Source organism: Salmo salar, chromosome ssa21 (assembly GCF_905237065.1).
Source record: "Salmo salar chromosome ssa21, Ssal_v3.1, whole genome shotgun sequence".
NCBI lineage: Eukaryota > Metazoa > Chordata > Actinopteri > Salmoniformes > Salmonidae > Salmo > Salmo salar.
In genome coordinates, this window is record NC_059462.1 from 41,440,964 (window position 1) to 41,466,289 (window position 25,326).

Sequence of the window (25,326 nt, forward strand, 5' to 3'; positions counted from 1 at the left end):
ATAGAGGTAAAGAGAGAGGGGAGGGGATAGAGGCAAAGAGAGAGGGGAGGGGGATAGAGGTAAAGAGAGAGGGAAGGGGATAGAGGTAAAGAGAGAGGGGAGGGGATAGAGGTAAAGAGAGAGGGGAGGGGATAGAGGTAAAGAGAGAGGGGAGGGGCTAAAGGTAAAGAGGGAAAGTGAGAGAGATGGAGAGAATACAACACAGGGTATTAGACACTGGTAAAGAAATACAAGAAACCACTGTCAGTGGAGGGGAAAGTCTGCTGCTCTCAAGCGACAGACCCTCCTCTTCTCCTCTCCTCTTCCTTTCCTATCCCCTCATCTCCTTTCCTTCCCTATCCCCTCATCTCCTCTCCTTTTCTCTCATTTCCTTATTCACCATCAGTGAGAATGCTCTTCCAAGCTGATTGGAGCATGAAGCAGCCAATCAGAAGCCTGCCTCCCTGCTCTGTCATCAGCCCGTGATTGAGGAATGGTTGGCTCTCCTCTCCTACTCTCTGTTTGGAAGGGAGATAAAATGCCAGGTCTGGATCTAGACAGCAGCATCTGAGGATAACTGAACCTCTGCGTTGCTTTATTAAGATGATGGAAAAAAGGACAATTCTTTAAGCTAGAGGGGGAAACCATCTAATTCACCATCAAGGCTCAGGGAGGAGAACAATAAGAACAACTCCACCTGTTTCTCATTTCTGCTTTGGTGTTGTTGTTTTCTATCTAGAGGGAATGTAACCCCTGATAATCCATCTCTGGTGCTGGTGCTTCAAGCCATCCTTGCTATTTTTGTCAATTCGCAAGAGGTGCTTGTTGGAATATCAAACCTCCATGTATGATAATTTGTACCTACATGGATTGGAAGACTCGGAGGCGGTGAGTAAGGGGTTGTAGTGTAAGGGTAGACCATGTAAGCAGTGGTAACTGCCTGTACGGTGCTGTTATTCTCTCATTGTTTGCGTGTGTGAGAGAGAGCGAGAGAGAGAGAGAGATGCCTGTGTATTGACAGAACCACACAGTTGATGCTGGTTGAACATGCAAACACACATACAAAATGCACTTACACACACACACACACACACACACACACACACACACACACACACACACACACACACACACACACACACACACACACACACACACACACACACACACACACACACACACACACACACACACACACACACACACACACACACAGGGTTGGGGGAGGCTGGAGATTCAGCTTGTATATTATGCTCTGTTGAGTTGGAACAGAGTGGGTGGGTGAACCATGGAGAGAGGGAGGGGATAGAGGCAAAGAGAGAGGGGAGGGGGATAGAGGTAAAGAGGGGAGGGGGATAGAGGTAAAGAGAGAGGGGAGGGGATAGAGGCAAAGAGAGAGGGGAGGGGGATAGAGGTAAAGAGAGAGGGAAGGGGATAGAGGTAAAGAGAGAGGGGAGGGGATAGAGGTAAAGAGAGAGGGGAGGGGATAGAGGTAAAGAGAGAGGGGAGGGGCTAAAGGTAAAGAGGGAAAGTGAGAGAGATGGAGAGAATACAACACAGGGTATTAGACACTGGTAAAGAAATACAAGAAACCACTGTCAGTGGAGGGGAAAGTCTGCTGCTCTCAAGCGACAGACCCTCCTCTTCTCCTCTCCTCTTCCTTTCCTATCCCCTCATCTCCTTTCCTTCCCTATCCCCTCATCTCCTCTCCTTTTCTCTCATTTCCTTATTCACCATCAGTGAGAATGCTCTTCCAAGCTGATTGGAGCATGAAGCAGCCAATCAGAAGCCTGCCTCCCTGCTCTGTCATCAGCCCGTGATTGAGGAATGGTTGGCTCTCCTCTCCTACTCTCTGTTTGGAAGGGAGATAAAATGCCAGGTCTGGATCTAGACAGCAGCATCTGAGGATAACTGAACCTCTGCGTTGCTTTATTAAGATGATGGAAAAAGGACAATTCTTTAAGCTAGAGGGGGAAACCATCTAATTCACCATCAAGGCTCAGGGAGGAGAACAATAAGAACAACTCCACCTGTTTCTCATTTCTGCTTTGGTGTTGTTGTTTTCTATCTAGAGGGAATGTAACCCCTGATAATCCATCTCTGGTGCTGGTGCTTCAAGCCATCCTTGCTATTTTTGTCAATTCGCAAGAGGTGCTTGTTGGAATATCAAACCTCCATGTATGATAATTTGTACCTACATGGATTGGAAGACTCGGAGGCGGTGAGTAAGGGGTTGTAGTGTAAGGGTAGACCATGTAAGCAGTGGTAACTGCCTGTACGGTGCTGTTATTCTCTCATTGTTTGCGTGTGTGAGAGAGAGCGAGAGAGAGAGAGAGATGCCTGTGTATTGACAGAACCACACAGTTGATGCTGGTTGAACATGCAAACACACATACAAAATGCACTTACACACACACACACACACACACACACACACACACACACACACACACACACACACACACACACACACACACACACACACACACACACACACACACACACACACACACACACACACACACACACACACACACACACAGGGTTGGGGGAGGCTGGAGATTCAGCTTGTATATTATGCTCTGTTGAGTTGGAACAGAGTGGGTGGGTGAACCATGGAGAGAGGGAGGGGAGGGGAGGGGGAGAGGAGGAGGGGAGAGGGAGAGGAAGAGGGGAGGGGGAGAGGGGGAGGGAGAGGAGGGATGGAGGGATGGATGGAGGGAATGGGGGATGAGAGAAGAGGGATGCATGTGTCTCTGTGTTACTGTCACCTTCTAACTGCACGGTTCTCTTGGTTCTCTGTAGGTTCTCTTGGTTCTCTGTAGGTTCTCTTGGTTCTCTGTAGGTTCTCTGTAGGTTCTCTTGGTTCTCTGTAGGTTCTCTTGGTTCTCTGTAGGTCCTCTTGGTTCTCTGTAGGTTCTCTTGGTTCTCTGTAGGTTCTCTTGGTTCTCTGTAGGTTCTCTTGGTTCTCTGTAGGTTCTCTTGGTTCTCTGTAGGTTCTCTGTATATTCTCTTGGTTCTCTGTAGGTTGTCTTGGTTCTCTGTAGGTTCTCTGCACAGTTCTCTGTAGCTTCTCTGTACGGTTCTCTGTGTGGCTTTGTGTGATGCCACTGAAGGAGAACAGGCAGAGGAACCATTCCTTCCTTCATTTCATATCATTGAACATCCACTGATCTGGACATACAGGGCTCTCTCTCGACCATCTACCAAGCCTGTGGATGACTGATTAGCCAGTAAATGTTGTAACTCTCGCTGTGTGTGTGTGTGTGTGTTTAGCCAGCAGAGCCCTAGCCTTCCCTTTAAGGTTGTGATTGCTTAATGTATCCTTCTGTAGCCCCTTGGAACAGAGAGCTGCAAACATTTTGTCTCATTTAAAAGGAAAGCGTCTCACCATTTTCCTTCTCTCGCTCTGTTGTTTTCTCCTCTCACTCTCTTTCTATCCGAGGGAAAAGTGTAGTAAAGACAACACACACATAGGAATGCAGACGATCAGAGAACCTTGCTGTCTAAAACACAGAGCAATGCCGCAGTCCTATCAGTGCATGGAGATAGTGTCTGTCGACCTACGCAGAGCTAAAATAGGTCTTCATAAACACAACCATTATCCTCCATTGCTATGGAGCAACCCAGCTTTACGTTGACGTGTGATGGGCATCAGTAAGAGTACCCCGTGTTGGGGCTTGGTGGGGAGTGTAGGGAGGGAACGGGGAGTATAGATTCACACTGAGCAGGGATCTAACAGGCCTTTTTACACTCTCACTCCATCTGTCTTCCTGTACACTGAAATGACACTCTTATTACACTGCTATTATATGGTCATGAACCTTTTCTATTCCTGTATGTTCTGCTTACGTGGGGCTCAAGATCCTCAAGATCTGTCCAAGTCTATTTGTTTACACATCTATTCTGTGAGAGGACGTCTTGTTGTTACTTCTCCAAAGCATCTGTGCTCCAGAATAGCTCCTATGTTCCTGTAGCCTGTTGTTATTAGTGCTTATCACAGGTCTGTCGGTGTCAGTGGCTGCCCTTTTCAGAAGTGAGACAATAGACGATACAGAGTGAATTGTTTTGAAGATGCAAAGAGATACCACACATTCTGGACTTTATCAGTGCATCTGCCAGCTTCGCTTTTCTCCCCAGAAAGGGTGGTAAAAACCGGACCCCTCTGCGTGGGCATCGGCTGTACTGCAATGTTGTGCCACCGGCCAGGGCCAGCCAGGGTCGGAGATGCCAATGTCATTTTTCATTTGGAGAGGAAACAGTTCCAGGATTTTGTTTGCTGGAGTGTGTTCAAGCCAAGCACTGCAGCTCCGTTCGGAAATGCGTCAAATATGGTGACACACTGGCTGATGGATGAATCAGACTTCCCCCCCTCACTCAGCAAGCTGTTAGAGCTGCTATAGGAGCAATCATCATACGGGGAAAACACATTTCCCAACACTTAAATTTCCATTTAAAGATGGAATCCGCAGTAGGGGAAACAGCGCCACTGACCGCCCCTCAAACGTTGTTATTGTTTTGTAGACGAAGCAGAGGTGGAAGTGCTGGGGGAGGTGGGGAGTGCTGAGGGCGGTGGGGAGTGCTGGGGGAGGTGGGGAGTGCTGAGGGAGGTGGGGAGTGCTGGGGGAGGTGGGGAGTGCTGGCGGAGGTGGGGAGTGCTGGCGGAGGTGGGGAGTGCTGAGGGAGGTGGAGAGTGCTGGGGAGGTGGGGAGTGCTGGGGAGGTGGGGAGTGCTGGGGAGGTGGGGAGTGCTGGCGGAGGTGGGGAGTGCTGGCGGAGGTGGGGAGTGCTGGCGGAGGTGGGGAGTGCTGGGGGAGGTGGGGAGTGCTGGGGGAGGTGGGGAGTGCTGGGGAGGTGGGGAGGGCTGGCGGAGGTGCGAAGTCCGGCGGGAGGTGGGGAGTACTGGGGAGGTGGGGAGTGCTGGGGAGGTGGGGAGTACTGGGGAGGTGGGGAGTGCTGGCGGAGGTGGGAGTGCTGGCGGAGGTGGGAGTGCTGGGGGAGGTGGGAGTGCTGGGGAGGTGGGGAGTACTGGGGAGGTGGGGAGTGCTGGCGGAGGTGCGAAGTGCTGGGGGAGGTGGGGAGTGCTGGGGAGGTGGGGAGTGCTGGGGAGGTGGGGAGTGCTGGGGAGGTGGGGAGTGCTGGGGGAGGTGGGGAGTGCTGGGGAGGTGGGGAGTACTGGGGAGGTGGGGAGTGCTGGGGAGGTGGGGAGTACTGGGGAGGTGGGGAGTACTGGGGAGGTGGGGAGTGCTGGCGGAGGTGGGGAGTGCTGGGGGAGGTGGGAGTGCTGGGGAGGTGGGGAGTACTGGGGAGGTGGGGAGTGCTGGCGGAGGTGCGAAGTGCTGGGGGAGGTGGGGAGTGCTGGGGGAGGTGGGGAGTGCTGGGGAGGTGGGGAGTACTGGGGAGGTGGGGAGTGCTGGGGAGGTGGGGAGTGCTGGGGAGGTGGGGAGTACTGGGGAGGTGGGGAGTACTGGGGAGGTGGGGAGTGCTGGGGGAGGTGGGGAGTGCTGGGGGAGGTGGGGAGTACTGGGGAGGTGCGAAGTGCTGGGGGAGGTGGGGAGTGCTGGGGGAGGTGGGGAGTACTGGGGAGGTGGGGAGTGCTGGGGGAGGTGGGGAGTACTGGGGAGGTGCGAAGTGCTGGGGGAGCGTCGCTCATCAATAATTTTTTGCAATACATATACTGGCATGCTGCTGTTCTGTCACGTCTGCAATGATATCCGAGGGGAAAAAACTGTGTTAGTTGTTTGCAGTAATTACTTTGTTATTGTAATATCGCAAACGGACGTGGCAGTTTCACCATTAAGGATTCTGGCTTTAAATAGATGGAGGTCTGTTCTTGTTTTAGGGGCAATGGATCGTTCATATCATCTGGCACTATGATAGTTAAGGTACCACAGTTAGCTGCTGTACCCAGTCCTCAGACTCTGTCTACACTGTGTCACCTGTCAAATGCTTTTAAGGTACCACAGTTAGCTGCTGTACCCAGTCCTCAGACACTGTCTACACTGTGTCACCTGTCAAATGCTTTGTCTTTGACCCATGTTAGTCTATCCACAAGAGATGAAGTACTTACTATGCAACATAAAGGGTATTGTAGCGTCTGCCAAAGACTTTTCGATGCAAACACTAACGAGCAACAGTTGTTCTGGAGCGCTAGTTTTTAGTCACTGATTAGTTGGACAAATCACAATATAGCAGGTGTGGGCATCATTAGAATTTACAAAGGGGAAGGGACATTTGGCCCATAGACTTGCAGATCAAAGGGGGTTGAGCTACTGCCCCGCTTCTGGTTGTAGTATCTTATCACATACATCTCATCCCAGAACTTAATCGAATTACGTACAATTTTAATAAATACGAGATTAGTAAATACTCTACCACAAAGTACCTACTGTATGATATTGGACCGATGTTAGTTAGTTTACTATGGCAATGACATCTTTACAAATAAAGGATCCAGGATATAAAGCCATCCAGGATATAAAGTGATCCAGGATATAAAGTGATCCAGGATATAAAGTGATCCAGGATATAAAGCGATCCAGGATATAAAGCGATCCAGGATATAAAGCGATCCAGGATATAAAGTGATCCAGGATATAAAGTGATCCAGGATATAAAGTGATCCAGGATATAAAGTGATCCAGGATATAAAGGATCCAGGATATAAAGCGATCCAGGATATAAAGCGATCCAGGATATAAAGTGATCCAGGATATAAAGCGATCCAGGATATAAAGCGATCCAGGATATAAAGTGATCCAGGATATAAAGTGATCCAGGATATAAAGTGATCCAGGATATAAAGCGATCCAGGATATAAAGCGATCCAGGATATAAAGTGATCCAGGATATAAAGTGATCCAGGATATAAAGTGATCCAGGATGGAGTTACTGTATTGGTAGATAGACAGGGAGAGAGAGGGAGCATGAGTGGTTCTCTGAGAGCTTCAGACTGACTGGGATCAGATAGGAGCTGGCGCAGAGGACAGAGCACTCCCAGGCATCTCAGCAGATAAGTCATGAGTGTATCCTGATGAATTCAAGTCCAGCTTCCTTGACATAGATAACTGCCTCACTAGTGACCTAGTAGTGTGTCAGTGTTGGTAGTGGTGGGAGTGGTGGGAGGGGTGTGGCTGGTTCCTTTTTGTGTCACTACAGTCATTTTAGGAACGTTTTAAAGTGTGTCATCATGGCATGCCTCCGACGAGCGCTTCTCCCTTCCTTGTATGAAGAGGAGCCAACAGATATTGCCTTTGTTGTTCAATTCTTCAATGCCTTTGTTTTCTCTCCTGAGAAAATTCACAAAAGTAGTGTGAGTTTGGCTTCAAGAATACTTACATTGTAGCCGCAAGGTCAAAGTTCCCTCCTGTGGAACTGCTGACTGGTTTGCTTTGTCGATCAGTCAATGTCTGACATAGGGTTGACACACAGACTGGCAGGTCCCTCTTATGCAGGGGCCTAGATGGTTTCCAAGCAGAAAGACCGTTCATTGGTTTGAACTGACATTACACAGTGACAGTGTGGTGTATACTGTACATAATAACTGACATTACACAGTGACAGTGTGGTGTATACTGTACATAATAACTGACATTACACAGTGACAGTGTGGTGTATACTGTACATAATAACTGACATTACACAGTGACAGTGTGGTGTATACTGTACATAATAACTGACATTACACAGTGACAGTGTGGTGTATACTGTACATAATAACTGACATTACACAGTGACAGTGTGGTGTATACTGTACATAATAACTGACATTACACAGTGACAGTGTGGTGTATACTGTACATAATAAAGGTGTGGTGGTCTCATTTGGATTTCTTTACTGTCCCGTATTTATGGATTTATTACGTAATGATGTAGTAAATAACAGTTATTTGTATTAATGGAAAATCTTACCCTGGAAGCATTAATCCTTACATAACTGCCTCACTGTCACGACTTCTGCCGAAGTCGGTCCCTCTCCTTGTTCGGGCGGCGTTCGGCAGTCGACGTCACCGGCCTTCTAGCCATCGCCGATCCACTTTTCATTTTCCATTTGTTTTGTCTTTGTTTTACACACCTGGTTTCAAGAGGAGAGGTGGAGGTTAGGTTGAGAGCGGATAGGCCAGGCGGAGGTTAAGAATGGATAGTTGGAGCTTAGGTTGAGAGCAGAGAGGAGAGGTGGAGGCTAGGTTAAGAGTGGAGAGGTGGAGGTTAGGTTACGATTGGATAGGAGAGGTGGAGGTTAGGTTAAGAGTGGAGAGGTGGAGGTTAGGTTGAGAGTAGATAGGAGAGTGGGAGTTTAAGAGTGGGGGGGAGAGGTGGAGCTTAGGTTAAGATCAGAGAGGAGAGGTGGAGTTTAGGTTGAGAGGAGAGAGGAGAGGTGGAGGTTAGGTTGAGAGCAGAGAGGAGAGGTGGAGGTTAGGTTAAGATCAGAGAGGAGAGGTAGAGTTTAGGTTGAGAGGAGAGAGGAGAGGTGGAGGTTAGGTTGAGAGGTGGAGGTTAAGTTGAGAGTGGAGATGAGAGGTGGTTAGGTTGAGAACAGAGAGGAGAGGTGGAGACTAGGTTGAGAGCAGAGAGGAGAGGTGAAGGTTAGGTTTAGAAAGGAGATGTGGAGGTTAGGTGGAGAGCAGAGGGGATAGGTGAAGGTTAGGTTAAGAGGTGAGAGGTGGAGGTTAGGTTGAGAGCGGAGAGGAGAGATGGAGGTTAGGTTAAGAGTTTAGAGGTGGAGGTTAGGTTGAGAGCGGAGAGGAGAGTTGGTTAGGTTGAGAACAGAGAGGAGAGTTGGCGGTTACATTAATAGTGGACTGGTAAAGGTTACGTTGAGAGCGGAGAGGAGAGGTGGAGGTTAGGTTAAGAGTTTAGAGGTGGAGGTGGAGGTAAGGTTGAGGGTGGAGAGGAGACAGGGTTAGGTTGAGAACAGAGAGGAGAGGTGGAGGTTAGGTTAAGTGTTTAGAGGTGGAGGTTAGGTTGAGAGCGGAGAGGAGAGGTGGATAGGTTGAGAACAGAGAGGAGAGGTGGAGGTTAGGTTGAGAGCAAAGAGGAGAGGTGGAGGTTAGGTTAAGAGTGGACAGGTGGAGGTTAGGTTGCGAGCAGAGAGGATATGTGGAAGTTAGGGTGAGAGCGGAATGGAGAGGAGAGGGGGAGGTTAGGTTAAGAGTGGAGATGTGGAGGATAGGTTGACAGCGGATAGGAGAGGTGGAGGTTAGGTTGAGCGCAGGTAGGAGAGGGGGAGGTTAGGTTGAGAGCGGAGAGGAGAGGTGAAGGTTAGGTTGAGAGCAGAGAGGAGAGGTGGAGGTTAGGTTGGGAGCAGAATGGAGAGGTGGAGGTTAGGTTGAGAGCGGAGAGGAGAGGTGGGGGTTAGGTTAAGGGGTGGAGGTTAAGTTGAGAGTGGCGAGGAGAGGTGGTTAGGTTGAGAACAGAGAGGAGAGGTGGAGGCTAGGTTGAGAGCAGAGAGGAGAGGTGAAGGTTAGGTTGAGAAAGGAGATGTGGAGGTTAGGTTAAGAGTTTAGAGGTGGAGGTTAGGTTGAGAGCGGAGAGGAGAGGTGGTTAGGTTGAGAACAGAGAGGAGAGGTGGCGGTTACATTAAGAGTGGACTGGTAAAGGTTAGGTTGACAGCGGAGAGGAGAGGTGGAGGTTAGGTTGAGTTTAGAGGTGGAGGTTTGGTTGAGAGCGTAGAGGAGAGTTGGTTAGGTTGAGAACAGAGAGGAGAGGTGGAAGTTAGGTTAAGAGTTTAGAGGTGGAGGTTAGGTTGAGAGCGGAGAGGAGAGGTGGTTAGGTTGAGAGCCGAGAGGAGAGGTGGAGGTTCGGTTGAGAGCAGAGAGGAGAGGTGGAGGTTAGGTTAAGAGTGGACAGGTGGAGGTTAGGTTGAGAGCAGAGAGAAGAGATGGAGGTTAAGAGTGGACAGGTGGAGGTTAGGTTGAGAGCAGAGAGGAGATGTGGAGGTTAGGGTGAGAGCGGAGTGGAGAGGAGAGGTGGAGGTTAGGTTGAGAGCAGAGAAGAGAGGTGGAGGTTAGGTTTAGAGTGGAGAGGTGGAGGATAGGTTGAGAGCGGATAGGAGAGGTGGAGGTTAGGTTGAGCGCAGAGAGGAGAGGTGGAGGTTAGGTTGAGAGTGGATACGACAGGCGGAGTTTAGGAGTGGATAGTTCGATCTTAGGTTGAGTGCAGAGAGTAGAGGTTAGATTAAGAGCAGAGAGGAGGAGGTTAAGTTAAGATTGGATAGGAGAGGTGGAGGTTAGGTTAAGAGTGGAGAGGAGAGGAGGGAGGGGAGAGGAGAGGTGGAGGTTAGGTTGAGAGCAGAGAGGAGAGGTGGAGGTTAGGTTGAGATTAGATAGGAGAGTGGGAGTTTAAGAGTGGAGGGGAGAGGTGGAGCTTAGGTTAAGATCAGAGAGGAGAGGTGGAGGTTAAGTTGAGAGCAGAGAGGAGAGATAGAGGTTATGTTGAGAGCAGAGAGGAGAGGTGGAGGTTAGGTTGAGATTAGATAGGAGAGTGGGAGTTTAAGAGTGGAGGGGAGAGGTGGAGCTTAGGTTAAGATCAGAGAGGAGAGGTGGAGGTTAGGTTGAGAGCAGAGAGGAGAGATAGAGGTTATGTTGAGAGCAGAGAGGAGAGGTGGAGGTTAGGTTGAGAGCAGAGAGGAGAGATAGAGGTTATGTTGAGAGTAGAGAGGAGAGGTAGAGGTTAGGTCGAGAGCAGGGAAGAGAGATAGAGGTTAGGTTAAGAGTGGACAGGTGGAGGTTAGGTTGAGAGCAGAGAGAAGAGATGGAGGTTAGGGTGAGAGCGGAGTGGAGTGGAGAGGTGGAGGTTAGGTTGAGAGCAGGGAGGAGAGGTAGAGGTTAGGTTGAGAGGAGAGGTGGAGGTTAGGTTGAGAGCAGGGAGGAGAGATAGAGGTTAGGGTTAGAGCGGAGGGAGTGGAGATGTGGAGGTTAGGTTGAGAGCAGAGAGAAGAGATGGAGGTTAGGTTGAGAGCGGAGTGGAGTGGAGAGGTGGAGGTTAGGTTGAGAGTGGAGAGGTGGAGGATAGGTTGAGAGCGGATAGGTGAGGTGGAGGTTAGGTTGAGCGCAGAGTGGAGAGGTGGAGGTTAGGTTGAGAGCGGAGAGGAGAGGTGGAGGTTAGGTTGAGAGCAGAGAGGAGAGGTGGAGGTTAGGGTGAGAGCGGAGTGGAGTGGAGAGGTGGAGGTTAGGTTGAGAGCAGGGAGGAGAGGTGGAGGTTAGGTTGAGAGCAGGGAGGAGAGGTGGAGGTTAGGGTTAGAGCGGAGTGGAGTGGAGAGGTGGAGGTTAGGTTGAGAGCAGAGAGAAGAGATGGAGGTTAGGTTGAGAGCGGAGTGGAGTGGAGAGGTGGAGGTTAGGTTGAGAGCAGGGAGGAGAGGTGGAGGTTAGGTTGAGAGCAGGGAGGAGAGGTGGAGGTTAGGTTGAGAGCAGGGAAGAGAGGTGGAGGTTAGGGTGAGAGCGGATTGGAGTGGAGAGGTGGAGGTTAGGTTGAGAGCAGGGAGGAGAGGTGGAGGTTAGGTTTAGAGGAGAGGTGGAGGTTAGGTTGAGAGCAGGGAGGAGAGGTGGAGGTTAGGTTAAGAGCAGAGAGGAGAGGTGGAGGTTAGGGTGAGAGCGGAGTGGAGTGGAGAGGTGGAGGTTAGGTTGAGAGCAGGGAGGAGAGGTGGAGGTTAGGTTGAGAGGAGAGGTGGAGGTTAGGTTGAGAGCAGGGAGGAGAGGTGGAGGTTAGGGTGAGAGCGGAGTGGAGTGGAGAGGTGGAGGTTAGGTTGAGAGCAGAGAGAAGAGATGGAGGTTAGGTTGAGAGCGGAGTGGAGTGGAGAGGTGGAGGTTAGGTTGAGAGCAGGGAGGAGAGGTGGAGGTTAGGTTGAGAGCAGGGAAGAGAGGTGGAGGTTAGGTTGAGAGCAGAGAGGAGTGATGGAGGTTAGGTTGAGAGCAGGGAAGAGAGGTGGAGGATAGGTTGAGAGCAGAGAGGAGAGATAGAGGTTATGTTGAGAGTAGAGAGGAGAGGTAGAGGTTAGGTCGAGAGCAGGGAAGAGAGATAGAGGTTAGGTTAAGAGTGGACAGGTGGAGGTTAGGTTGAGAGCAGAGAGAAGAGATGGAGGTTAGGGTGAGAGCGGAGTGGAGTGGAGAGGTGGAGGTTAGGTTGAGAGCAGGGAGGAGAGGTGGAGGTTAGGTTGAGAGGAGAGGTGGAGGTTAGGTTGAGAGCAGGGAGGAGAGGTGGAGGTTAGGGTTAGAGCGGAGTGGAGTGGAGATGTGGAGGTTAGGTTGAGAGCAGAGAGAAGAGATGGAGGTTAGGTTGAGAGCGGAGTGGAGTGGAGAGGTGGAGGTTAGGTTGAGAGTGGAGAGGTGGAGGATAGGTTGAGAGCGGATAGGTGAGGTGGAGGTTAGGTTGAGCGCAGAGTGGAGAGGTGGAGGTTAGGTTGAGAGCGGAGAGGAGAGGTGGAGGTTAGGTTGAGAGCAGAGAGGAGAGGTGGAGGTTAGGGTGAGAGCGGAGTGGAGTGGAGAGGTGGAGGTTAGGTTGAGAGCAGGGAGGAGAGGTGGAGGTTAGGTTGAGAGCAGGGAGGAGAGGTGGAGGTTAGGGTTAGAGCGGAGTGGAGTGGAGAGGTGGAGGTTAGGTTGAGAGCAGAGAGAAGAGATGGAGGTTAGGTTGAGAGCGGAGTGGAGTGGAGAGGTGGAGGTTAGGTTGAGAGCAGGGAGGAGAGGTGGAGGTTAGGTTGAGAGCAGGGAGGAGAGGTGGAGGTTAGGTTGAGAGCAGGGAAGAGAGGTGGAGGTTAGGGTGAGAGCAGATTGGAGTGGAGAGGTGGAGGTTAGGTTGAGAGCAGGGAGGAGAGGTGGAGGTTAGGTTTAGAGGAGAGGTGGAGGTTAGGTTGAGAGCAGGGAGGAGAGGTGGAGGTTAGGTTGAGAGCAGGGAGGAGAGGTGGAGGTTAGGTTAAGAGCAGAGAGGAGAGGTGGAGGTTAGGGTGAGAGCGGAGTGGAGTGGAGAGGTGGAGGTTAGGTTGAGAGCAGGGAGGAGAGGTGGAGGTTAGGTTGAGAGGAGAGGTGGAGGTTAGGTTGAGAGCAGGGAGGAGAGGTGGAGGTTAGGGTGAGAGCGGAGTGGAGTGGAGAGGTGGAGGTTAGGTTGAGAGCAGAGAGAAGAGATGGAGGTTAGGTTGAGAGCGGAGTGGAGTGGAGAGGTGGAGGTTAGGTTGAGAGCAGGGAGGAGAGGTGGAGGTTAGGTTGAGAGCAGGGAAGAGAGGTGGAGGTTAGGTTGAGAGCAGAGAGGAGAGATGGAGGTTAGGTTGAGAGCAGGGAAGAGAGGTGGAGGATAGGTTGAGAGGAGAGGTGGAGGTTCGGTTGAGAGCAGGGAGGAGAGGTAGAGGTTAGGTTAAGAGTGGACAGGTGGAGGTTAGGTTGAGAGCAGAGAGAAGAGATGGAGGTTAGGGTGAGAGCGGAGTGGAGTGGAGAGGTGGAGGTTAGGTTAAGAGTGGAGAGGTGGAGGTTAGGTTGAGCGCAGAGTGGAGAGGTGGAGGTTAGGTTTAGAGGAGAGGTGGAGGTTAGGTTGAGAGCAGGGAGGAGAGGTGGAGGTTAGGTTGAGAGCAGGGAGGAGAGGTGGAGGTTAGGTTGAGAGCAGAGAGGAGAGGTGGAGGTTAGGGTGAGAGCGGAGTGGAGTGGAGAGGTGGAGGTTAGGTTGAGAGCAGGGAGGAGAGGTGGAGGTTAGGTTGAGAGGAGAGGTGGAGGTTAGGTTGAGAGCAGGGAGGAGAGGTGGAGGTTAGGGTGAGAGCGGAGTGGAGTGGAGAGGTGGAGGTTAGGTTGAGAGCAGAGAGAAGAGATGGAGGTTAGGTTGAGAGCGGAGTGGAGTGGAGAGGTGGAGGTTAGGTTGAGAGCAGGGAGGAGAGGTGGAGGTTAGGTTGAGAGCAGGGAAGAGAGGTGGAGGTTAGGTTGAGAGCAGAGAGGAGAGATGGAGGTTAGGTTGAGAGCAGGGAAGAGAGGTGGAGGATAGGTTGAGAGGAGAGGTGGAGGTTCGGTTGAGAGCAGGGAGGTGGTAGAGGTTAGGTTAAGAGTGGACAGGTGGAGGTTAGGTTGAGAGCAGAGAGAAGAGATGGAGGTTAGGGTGAGAGCGGAGTGGAGTGGAGAGGTGGAGGTTAGGTTAAGAGTGGAGAGGTGGAGGTTAGGTTGAGCGCAGAGTGGAGAGGTGGAGGTTAGGTTCAGAGCGGAGAGGAGAGGTGGAGGTTAGGTTGAGAGCGGATAGGACAGGCGGAGGTTAAGAGTGGATAGTTGGAGCTTAGGTTGAGAGCAGAGAGGAGAGGTGGAGGTTAGGTTAAGAGCGGAGAGGTGGAGGTTAGGTTAAGATTGGATAGGAGAGGTGGAGGTTAGGTTGAGAGCAGAGAGGAGAGGTGGAGGTTAGGTTGAGAGCAGGGAGGAGAGGTGGAGGTTAGGTTGAGAGCAGAGAGGAGAGGTGGAGGTTAGGTTGAGAGCAGGGAGGAGAGGTGGAGGTTAGGTTGAGAGCAGAGAGGAGAGGTGGAGGTTAGGTTGAGAGCAGAGAGGAGAGATGGAGGTTAGGTTGAGAGGAGAGGTGGAGGTTAGGTTGAGAGCAGGGAGGAGAGGTGGAGGTTAGGTTGAGAGCAGGGAGGAGAGGTGGAGGTTAGGTTGAGAGCAGGGAAGAGAGGTGGAGGTTAGGTTGAGAGCAGAGAGGAGAGATGAGGTTAGGTTGAGAGCAGGGAAGAGAGGTGGAGGATAGGTTGAGAGGAGAGGTGGAGGTTAGGTTGAGGGCAGGGAGGAGAGGTGGAGGTTAGGTTGAGAGCAGGGAAGAGAGATGGAGGTTAGGTTGAGAGCAGAGAGGAGAGGTGGAGGTTAGGTTGAGAGCAGAGAGGAGAGGTGGAGGTTAGGTTGAGAGCAGAGAGGAGAGGTGGAGGTTAGGTTGAGATCAGGAAGGAGAGGTATATCATGTCACAGTATATATCTGCAGAACCCTCCATGTCTCCAAATGTCCCTGTGTTGTTAGGTATTCATTGTTTCTCCTATAGTCAATGGAGCTCCATAGTCCACACTGTCCACACAGGAGAGGGGGATGGTGCTGTTCTTCACAGGTTGTAGCATGGGCAAATGATACAGACACTGAATAATTTGGTGAGCGAATGGAAGAGAAGGTGGTGGTCGTGGTTGATATACGCAGTGCCTAAGATCGTTTGTCAGAGAGAGAGAGAATATGCATTTCAGCAGTAGTAGCAGCAGGAGCAGTAGTGGAGATGATAGTGCCCCTCTTCTCTCTCGTCACTCAGCCTGCTGCCCTTATGTAATGTGGTCACATGACTGACTGGGGTCAAAGGGCAGGGGGTGACAAGTGGCTGATGGTGATGCTATGGGGCCTGTGAGTCTTACAGTCCAGTACAGTAGCCTACAATGTGATAGGCCAAGTGGACAGACAGCCAGTGTTAATCAGTAGTTGTCTGCACAGTGTCTGCACAGTGTCTGCACAGATTAAATCCTGCCTAGGGCATAATAACTAACTTATTTCATTGCATAATGAAAGTAACTTATTACGTGTCATTATGATAGTGCTTGTCTAGAGGTAGGATGTGTGCCTTGTCTTCTCCTTAGCAACATCACACGTCACAGTAGACACATCGTGACCCAGAACTTCGTTATATCAGTTGTCTTTGTGACTGCACACTGCGCTGTAGATGTGATCATCGTCACCGCTGATGCCTTGCAGCACCTTCGTCAGGAGGCCTGAAATATGAGTCCCCTCGACTGCCTCAGAATCATCCACCCTCTCACAGCAGGCATGTGCTGTGTGCTGGCACTTGGGGCTTCGCTGTGCTGCTTTTAATCTCTCTCTTTCTGTCTTTCTCTCTCTGTCCCTCTTTATCTGTCTGTCTCTATCTCTCAATTCAATTCAAGGCGATTTATTGGCATGGGAAACATATTGCCAAAGCAAGTGAAGTAGATAATAAACAAAAGTGAAATAAACAATAACAATTAACAGTAAACATTAAACTCACAGAAGTTCCAAAAGAATAAAGACATGTCAAATGTCATATTATGTCTATATACAGTGTTGTAACGATGTGCAACTAGTTAACCTTTCTAGGGTAGGTGGGACGAAATCGTGGCGCGATTTTCAAATACCTTAGAAATGCTATTACTTCAATTTCTCAAACATATGACTATTTTACACCATTTTAAAGACAAGACTCTCGTTAATCTAACCACACTGTCCGATTTCAAAAAGGCTTTACAACGAAAGCAAAACATTAGATTATGTCAGCAGAGTACCCAGCCAGAAATAATCAGACACCCATTTTTCAAGCTAGCATATAATGTCACAAAAACCCAGAAGACAGCTAAATGCAGCACTAACCTTTGATGATCTTCATCAGATGACACACCTAGGACATTATGTTATACAATACATGGATGTTTTGTTCAATCAAGTTCATATTTATATCAAAAACCAGCTTTTTACATTAGCATGTGACGTTCAGAACTAGCATACCCCCCGCAAACCTCCGGTGAATTTACTAAATTACTCACGATAAACGTTCACAAAAAAACATAACAATTATTTTAAGAATTATAGATACAGAACTCCTTTGTGCAATCGAGGTGTCCGATTTCAAAATAGCTTTTCGGTGAAAGCACATTTTGCAATATTCTGAGTACATAGCCCAGCCATCACGGCTAGCTATTTAGACACCCACCAAGTTTAGCCCTGACCAAACTCCGATTACCTTTGGTGTTCTTCGTCAGAATGCACCCCCAGGACTGTTACTTCAATAACAAATGTTGGTTTGGGCCAAAATAATCCATAGTTATATCCAAATAGCGGCGTTTTGTTTGCGCGTTCAAGACACTATCCGAAAGGGTAAATAAGGGTTACGCGCACGACGCATTTCGTGACAAAAAATGTCTAAATATTCCATTACCGTACTTCGAAGCATGTCAACCGCTGTTTAAAATCAATTTTTATGCCATTTTTCTCGTAAAAAAAGCGATAATATTCCGACTGGGAATCTGTGTTTAGGTTCAGAGACGAACGAAAATAAAAACATGGGGTCGACTCGTGCACGCGCCTAAGCCCATTGTCCTCTGATAGAGCACTTGCCAAAAGCGCTAATGTGTTTCAGCCTGGGGCTGGAATTACATCATTCAGCTTTTTCCCGCCTTCTGAGAGCCTATGGGAGCCGTAGGAAGTGTCACGTTACAGCAAAGATCCTCAGTCTTCAATAAACAGAGTCAAGAAGCTCAAGGAATGGTCAGACAGGCCACTTCCTGTAAGGAATCTTCTCAGGTTTTTGCCTGCCATATGAGTTCTGTTATACTCACAGACACCATTCAAACAATTTTAGAAACTTTAGGGTGTTTTCTATCCAAAGCCAATAATTATATGCATATTCTAGTTACTGGGCAGGAGTAGTAACCAGATTAAATCGGGTACGTTTTTTATCCGGCCGTGCAAATACTGCCCCCTATCCCCAACAGGTTAACAAACTATAGTTTTGGCAAGTCGGTTAGGACATCTATTTTGTGCACGACTGTAAGGGTGTTTAACTGGCAGCAGAGAAGTCAGACGAAGGAGAGAAATAACTGTGTTTCCAACGGCTCAGTTTATATACAAAAAACCCACCGGAAAACATAATAAAAATCAATGGGTAACATAACCCGACGCACACCAGTACAAACGTACACAAACACTTACAATCAACAATCTCCGACAAGGACATGAGGGGAAACAGAGGGTTAAATACACAACATGTAATTGATGGGATTGGAACCAGGTGTGATGGAAGACAAGACAAAACCAATGGAAAATGAAAAATGGATCAGCGATAGCTAGAAGGTCAGTGACGTCGACCTTTGAACACCGCCCGAGCAAGGAGGGGGAACAACTTCGGCAGAAGTCGTGACAACGACACAAGTCATTTTTCCAAAAATTGTTTACAGACAGATTATTTCACTTATAATTCACTCATTCAAAAATGGATCAGCGATGGCTAGAAGGTCGGTGACGTCGACCGCGAACACCGCCCGAGCAAGGAGAGGGAACAACTTCGGCAGAAGTCGTGACAACGACACAAGTCATTTTTCCAGAAATTGTTTACAGACAGATTATTTCACTTATAATTCACTGTATCACAATTCCAGTGGGTCAGAAGTTTACATACACTAAATTGACTGTGCCTTTAAACAGCTTGGAAAATTCCAGAAAATGACGTCATGGCTTTAGAAGCTTCTGATAGGCTGATTGACATAATTTGTGTAAAAGTCGTCGTATATAGTGGACCAAGGCGCAGCGGGTTGAGTGCTCATTTTAACTTTTATTTAGAACACTTAACAAAACAAGAAAACGTACGTACGAACGAACAGTATTGCAGGCTAACACAGCAGTGCAACAACAACTTCCCACAAGGAACAGGTGAAAACAGGGCTACCTAAGTATGACTCTCAATCAGCAACAACGATGTACAGCTGTTCCTGATTGAGAGCCATACCAGGCCAACACAAAGAAATACACAACATAGATAGAGCATAGAAATACACAACATAGAACATAACCAATACTCTAAACAAACACCCCTCTACACAAACACATCTATCAACAAACCTCGAACCACATAAAACAAATACCCCCCTGCCACGTCCTGACCAAACTACAATAACAAATAACCCCTTTACTGGTCAGGATGTGACATTGAGTGTGAGGTTATTTTCCTGACACAACACTCCGAGGGCCCTCACCTCCTCCCTTTAGGCCGTCTCGTCGTTGTTGGTAATCAAGCCTACCACTGTAGTGTCATCTGAGCCGTTGAATTGTGACTCTACTTTGTCTCTATACTGACACTTAGCTTGTATGATTGCCTTGTGGAGAGAATCGCTACACTGTTTGTGTTCGGGCATGTTTCCGGCCGCCTTGCCCTGATTAAAAGCAGTGGTTCGCGCTTTCAGTTTTGCGCGAATGCTGCCATCAATTCACGGCTTCTGGTTGGGGAAGGTTTTGGAGGGGCCATCACAAAGCCCTGACCTCAATCCTATAGAAGATTTGTGGGCAGAACTGAAAAAGCGTGTGCGAGCAAGGAGGCCTACAAACCTGACTCAGTTACACCAGCTCTGTCAGGAGGAATGGGCCAAAATTCACCCAACTTATTGTGGGAAGCTTGTGGAAGGCTACCCGAAACATTTGACCCAAGTTAAACAATTTAAAGGCAATGCTACCAAATACTAATTGAGTGTATGTAAACTTCTGACCCACTGGGAATGTGATGAAAGAAATAAAAGCTGAAATAAATAATTCTCTCTACTATTATTCTGACATTTCACATTCTTAAAATAAAGGGGTGACCTAAGACAGGGAATTTTTACTAGGATTAAATGTCAGGAATTGTGAAAAACGGAGTTTAAATGTATTTGGCTAAGGTGTATGTAAACTTCCGACTTCAACTGTATATATGTTGAAGAGGGTAGGGCTGCATTCCTGTCTCACCCCACCTGTCTCTCCCTCTCTTCCCCCTCTTTCAATATCCCCCTCTTTGCCTTTCTCCCTCTTTCCCCCCTTCTCTTTCTGTCCCTCTCCCACTTTCTTTTCAGCCCCTACTTTCTATTTATGTACAGTCTGTCCCTATGGCTTCCTCTATCTCCTCTTCACACTTTCTCCTTCTGTCTTTTCCGCTCTGACTGAGCGAGTGGGTGTTGTACCGGGGCACTCTCCCACCAGCCATTGACTCGTTAATAAGAGAAAGGGTTGTGTGTGGTATCGGGGGCAGCTCTTCTGATCGTAATGACATTAGACTGGCTCTGCCTGAGGCTGGGTGGGGGACCCAGGGAGACCGGGACAATCTCTCTTTCTCCCCCCTCTCTCTCTCTCTCTCCCTCCCTCTCTCGCTCTCTCTTTCTCTCTCTCTCTCCCTCCCCCCTCTCTGCCCCACTCTCTCTCTGTCTCTCCTATTGTCTCATTCTAATCAGACCTGTGCTCTTCTGAGAAAGGACTATTGAATACATTAGCAATAGACTACTTTGATCCAGGAATCAAAAGATCCCACACAAAAGGAACAATCCCCTTGAAGGTTGATTAACCTTGTTGCACCGGGCCTAAAAAGACAACAGACATTGACCAAGCTTTCTTTGAACCTTTTAGATAAATGAATCCCACTGCTGCTTCCAGTGAATCTAGTAGAAGTTGTAATGACCAACCACACTATACTAGACATCATGGTGGTTTAACAGGTCATCTACCATGTCACTCACTCACAGGTTCTAACGCTAGTCCACTCTGCTCCCTTCAACCTGAGATGTATTGATGTAGAAATGGAGCTGTCTTGTGTGATCCCAGCAGTCCTTGTCTCTCTAATTCTGTTCTCTCTCTCTCTCTCTCTCTCTCTCTCTCTCTCTCTCTCTCTCTCTCTCTCTCTCTCTCTCTCTCTCTCTCTCTCTCTCTCTCTCTCTCTTTCTCTCTCTCTCTCTATCTCTCTCTCTCTTTCTCTCTCTCTCTATCTATCTCTCTCTCTCTCTCTCTTTCTATCTATCTCGCTCTCTCTCTCTCTCTCTCTCTCTCTCTCTCTCTCTCTCTCTCTCTCTCTCTCTCTCTCTCTCTCTCTCTCTCTCTCTCTCTCTCTATCTATCTCTCTCTCTTCTCTCTCTCTCTCTCTCTCTCTCTCTCTCTCTCTCTCTCTCTCTCTCTCTCTCTCTCTCTCTCTCTCTCTCTCTCTCTCTCTCTCTCTCTCTCTCTCTCTCTCTCTCTCTCTCTCTCTCTCTCTCTATTTCAATTCAATTTCAATTTAAGGGGCTTTATTGGCATGGGAAACATATGTTTACTTGCCAAAGCAAGTAGATAAATAGATAATAAACAAAAGTGAAATAAACAATACAATTTTTAAACATTACACTCACAAAAGTTCCAAAATAATTTAAAATATCATATTATGTCTATATACAGTGTTGTAATGATGTGCAAATAGTTAAAGTGCAAAAGGGAAAATAAATAAATGTAAATATAGGTTGTATTTACAATGGTGTTTGTTCTTCACTGGTTGCCCTTTTCTTGTGGCAACAGGTCACAAATCTTACTGCTGTGATGGCACACTGTGGTATTTCAAAATTTGATTTGTTTTTGAATTCTTTGTGGGTCTGTGTAATCTGAGGGAAATGTGGCTCTCTTTTTCTATCTATCTCTCTCTCTTTCTCTTTCTGTCTGTCTCTTTATCTCTCTCTGTCTCTCTGTCTGTCTCTCTTTCTCTCTCTCTTTGTCTCTCTCTTTCTCTCTCTCTCTCTCTCTGTCTCTCTCTCCTTCGCTCTCTCTCTCTCTGCCTTTCACTCTCTTTCTGTCTCTTTCTCTCTCTCTCTCTGTCTCTCTTTATCTCTCTCTCTTTGTCTCTCTCTCTCTCTCTCTGTCTCTCTGTCTGTCTCTCTTTCTCTCTCTCTTTGTCTCGCTCTCTCTCTCTGTCTCTCTCTCTCCTTCGCTCTCTCTCTCTCTCTCTGCCTTTCACTCTCTTTCTGTCTCTTTCTCTCTCTCTCTCTGTCTGTCTCTCTTTCTCTCTCTGTATTTTTTTTCTCTTTGTCTGTCTCCTTCTCTCTTTCTCTGTTTGTGTCTATCTCACTGTTCTGTTCCTCCTCATGCAGTATTGATCCAGCCAGTCTCTCTTTATTCCCACTCTCTCTCCACTTAATGTGGTTTCCAATGTGATCACTTCAACTAAGATCGGCTGGGCTGCTCACCGCTCGCCAGCTATGGGCATCAAAAACATTCCTATATTTGTGAGTTGTGTCTCCCGGCTCACCAGCTTTAATCAGGGTCCCTGTGATCCCGCTTGGAGAGGCATATTCCCACCCACTCAACGTACGGACGCCACCTCTGAACCACCTGGCTGCAGGCCTATCACTGCCACCTTCACTAAGAGCTCAGTACATTCTGACAATATTAGGACATGGGCTCCCGAGTGGCGCAGCGGTCTAAGGGACTGCATCTCAGTGCAAGAGGTGTCACTACAGACCCTGGTTTAATTCCAGGCTGTATCACAACCGGCCGTGATTGGGAGGCCCATAGGGCGGCGCAAAATTGGCCCAGCGTCGTCCGTCCGGGTTAGGGTTTGGCCGGGGTAGGCCATCGTTGTAAATAAGAATTTGTTTTGAACTGACTTGCCTAGTTAAATGAAGGTTAAATAAACAAATAAAATACTGTAGGGTAACCATGTAGCCTTTTATCTGTTCAAGATTACAGCTTTTATAGTGATGACACAGCTCACAAACTGACCTGTGTAAGCATGGTAAACATTCCTCACTGACCTGTGTAAGCATGGTAAACATTCCTCACTGACCTGTGTAAGCATGGTAAACATTCCTCACTGACCTGTGTAAGCATGGTAAACATTCCTCACTGACCTGTGTAAGCATGGTAAACATTCCTCACTGACCTGTGTAAGCATGGTAAACATTCCTCACTGACCTGTGTAAGCATGGTAAACATTCCTCATAATAACAATGACAACTACAGAGGGGTTCAGACAGCAAAAATGTCATATTTTTCAGGGACAAATGTCACAAATGTCTTGGCCCTTTATAGGGTTCAGCTGACTCCTAGACTAGCCAATCATTTTACTGTTGTCTTGTTGCCTGGCTGTTATCTAACTGTTGTCTGACTGTTGTCTGACTGTTATATTGTCCCTCTGCAGGGTTCAGCTGACTCCTACACTAGCCAATCATTTTACTGTTGTCTAACTGTTATCTGACTGTTGTCCCTCTGCAGGGTTCAGCTGACTCCTACACTAGCCAATCATTTTACTGTTGTCTAACTGTTATCTGACTGTTGTCCCTCTGCAGGGTTCAGCTGACTCCTACACTAGCCGACCATCGGACTCAGATGTCTCCTTGGAGGAGGAGCCGGCAGGCGGCAAGCTGGAGAAGGAGCAGCAGGCTGCTGTACAGTTGGAGAGGACCAAGGTGAGACAGACCACCTGCAGGGTGTCCCACTGTGGAGCCTTATGTCTCTTTCTAGGCACATAGGTTCAGAACAAGGCCCCTATTATTGGAAAGGTCCCAGTAGGCAAGGCTGGTTGAAATGAAGTTATTTATTAAAACCACATTACAACCAGAAGTGGTATATTTGCAGCACATTTTGCCCAATGGGTTATGGTTGAGCTTATCTAGCTAGGCTAGGCACTCTTCTTATACATGACGTTTCCTGTATCGTCTCAGGCCAAAGCGGTGGCCTTTGCTGTGAAGACTAACGTCAGTTACTGTGGAGCCCTGGATGAGGATGTCCCTGTGGCAGGAACTGCCATCTCCTTCGATGCCAAGGACTTCCTGCACATTAAAGAGGTACAATATACTGTACAGTACATAACAACTCTACTGCTACAGCTATGCCTGCGTCTGAAATGGCATTCTATTACCTATGTAGTGCACTATATAGGGAATAGGGTGCCATTTCAGACAACCTATGTTTGCTGCAAGCCATATCTGTTCAAGGGCCATTATGGATGAATCAATATCAATAATGCATGTTCCGTTTTAGAATCGAGAACAATGTGAGTGTGTATACAGCCTAGTATCTCTGTGGAGTTTACACACTCTTCTTTTCTATTCTGAGTCATTGTGTTGTTTTGTGTTGACTTTCAAAGTTGCATAGAGTGTGTACTGTATGCAGGGCCGGCTCTAGGCATAAGCGACATAAGCGTCGCCTAGGGCCCCCGGCAACTAGAGGGCCCCTGACCCAAAATATGTATTTCTTAATTTTTGGGGGGGGAACTCAGTCAGGGTTTCAACTTGCTGTTGAGAGTTAGAATAGTAGAATACACAAGGCGCAACTTCTAAATGTGGTTGTGCATCAGCAATTTTCAGTTTTTCTCCTGTTTTGTCAGTCGCTGACGAGTCACTCAGTTAGCCCATGTCAGCTAACATTGTTTAGATTGTTAAGTTAGTCTAGCCAGTTATCTAAACGTATATTAATCATGTCCGAATACCAGTGGTGTAAAGTACTTGAGTAAAAATACTTTAAAGTACTACTTCAGTAGTTTTTACTTTACTATTTATATTTTTGACAACTTTTACTTTTACTTCACTACATTCCAAAAGAAAATAATGTACATTTACTCAATACATTTTCCCTGATACCCTAAAGTACTCGTTACATTTTGAATGCTTAGCAGGACATTGAAATGGTCAAATTCACACACTTATGAAGAGAACATCCTTGGTCATCCCTACTGCTTTGGACTCATTAAACAAAAAGGCTATCCAAAAAGGCTATCCCTGGCTATCCATAAATAAATAAAAACAAGAAAATGGTGCCTTATATAAGGAATTTGAAACTATTTATGCTTTTACTTTTGATACTTAAGTATATTTTAGCAATTACATTCACTTTTGATACTTAAGTATATTTAAAACCAAATACTTTTAGACTTTTACTCAAGTAGTATTTTACTGGGTGACTTTCACTTTTCCTTGAGTAATTTTCTATTAAGGTATCTTTACTTTTACTCAAGTATGACATTGGGTACTTTTTCCACCACTGCCAAATATCGACCGGGCACAGAGGGCACGTGCCCAGGGGCCCTGACCTCCAGGGGGCCCAAATTGATTTTGTTAGTCAATCTCACTCAGATATCATTAACATGACATATGTCATGGCAAAATGTGTATAATTGCAGGAAATTAGCTTTAAAATTACAACATTTTCTCTCCACCCCATGGCAAAATGTGTATACCGGAAGCAAACTTGCTTTAAAACTGCAATAATGTCTCTCTGCCCAATGGCAAAATGAGTAGAATTACATGACATTTATACATTTCTCAATTGTCTCTTCACCCCATGGCAAAATGTGTAGAACTGCAGAAAACTTGCTTTGAAACGGCAACATTTTCTCTATGCCACATGACAAAATTTGTAGGAAATTAAATTTTTCTGTCCACCGTCATTTCTCTCCACCCGCTGGACATCAGGACTGCGATTACTGCGATTACGCACCACGGACTGGCAGAATCCTTTTTTTTCTTTAACGAGTCTGACGAGCCCGACACAAATTATATACTGCTTTTTTGGGAACAGGCCCAGATCCCCGTGATTTGCGTGAAGAGGAGGTGGAGAAAAATGGGCCAGAGGGCAGGCTGCCTTCTGAGAATTCGTAGGCGATCGAATAAACCCCCACTTCCTTCCATTCTGCTAGCAAACGTTCAATCTTTGGAGAATAAAATAGATGACCTACACGGAAGATTAAACTACCAACGGGACATTCAAAACAGTAATATCTTATGCTTCACGGAGTCGTGGCTGAACGATGACACTATCAATATAGAGCTGGCTGGTTGTACGCTGTACCGGCAGGATAGAACAGCGGTGTCTGAAAAGACAAGGGGCGGCAGACTATGTATTTTTGTAAATAAAAACTGGTGCACGATAT

The 25,326-nt window shown here is 47.7% G+C and overlaps 1 protein-coding gene across 2 annotated transcripts in view; it reads left to right on the plus strand.

The window, feature by feature from the left end:
* LOC106582346 (voltage-dependent L-type calcium channel subunit beta-4) overlaps positions 1 to 25,326 on the plus strand; it is a 67,915-nt gene that overhangs the window by 13,257 nt on the left and 29,332 nt on the right. Inside the window, exons 1-3 of one of the 2 annotated variants that reach the window (XM_014165366.2) lie at positions 1,930 to 2,200; positions 22,745 to 22,864; positions 23,120 to 23,242. In XM_014165366.2, the coding sequence (XP_014020841.2) occupies positions 2,156 to 2,200; positions 22,745 to 22,864; positions 23,120 to 23,242 (288 nt within the window). In that variant the 5' untranslated portion in view covers positions 1,930 to 2,155. Of the gene's footprint in view, positions 1 to 1,929; positions 2,201 to 22,744; positions 22,865 to 23,119; positions 23,243 to 25,326 lie in introns of those variants that run through there. The other variant, XM_014165364.2, reaches the window with a different exon arrangement.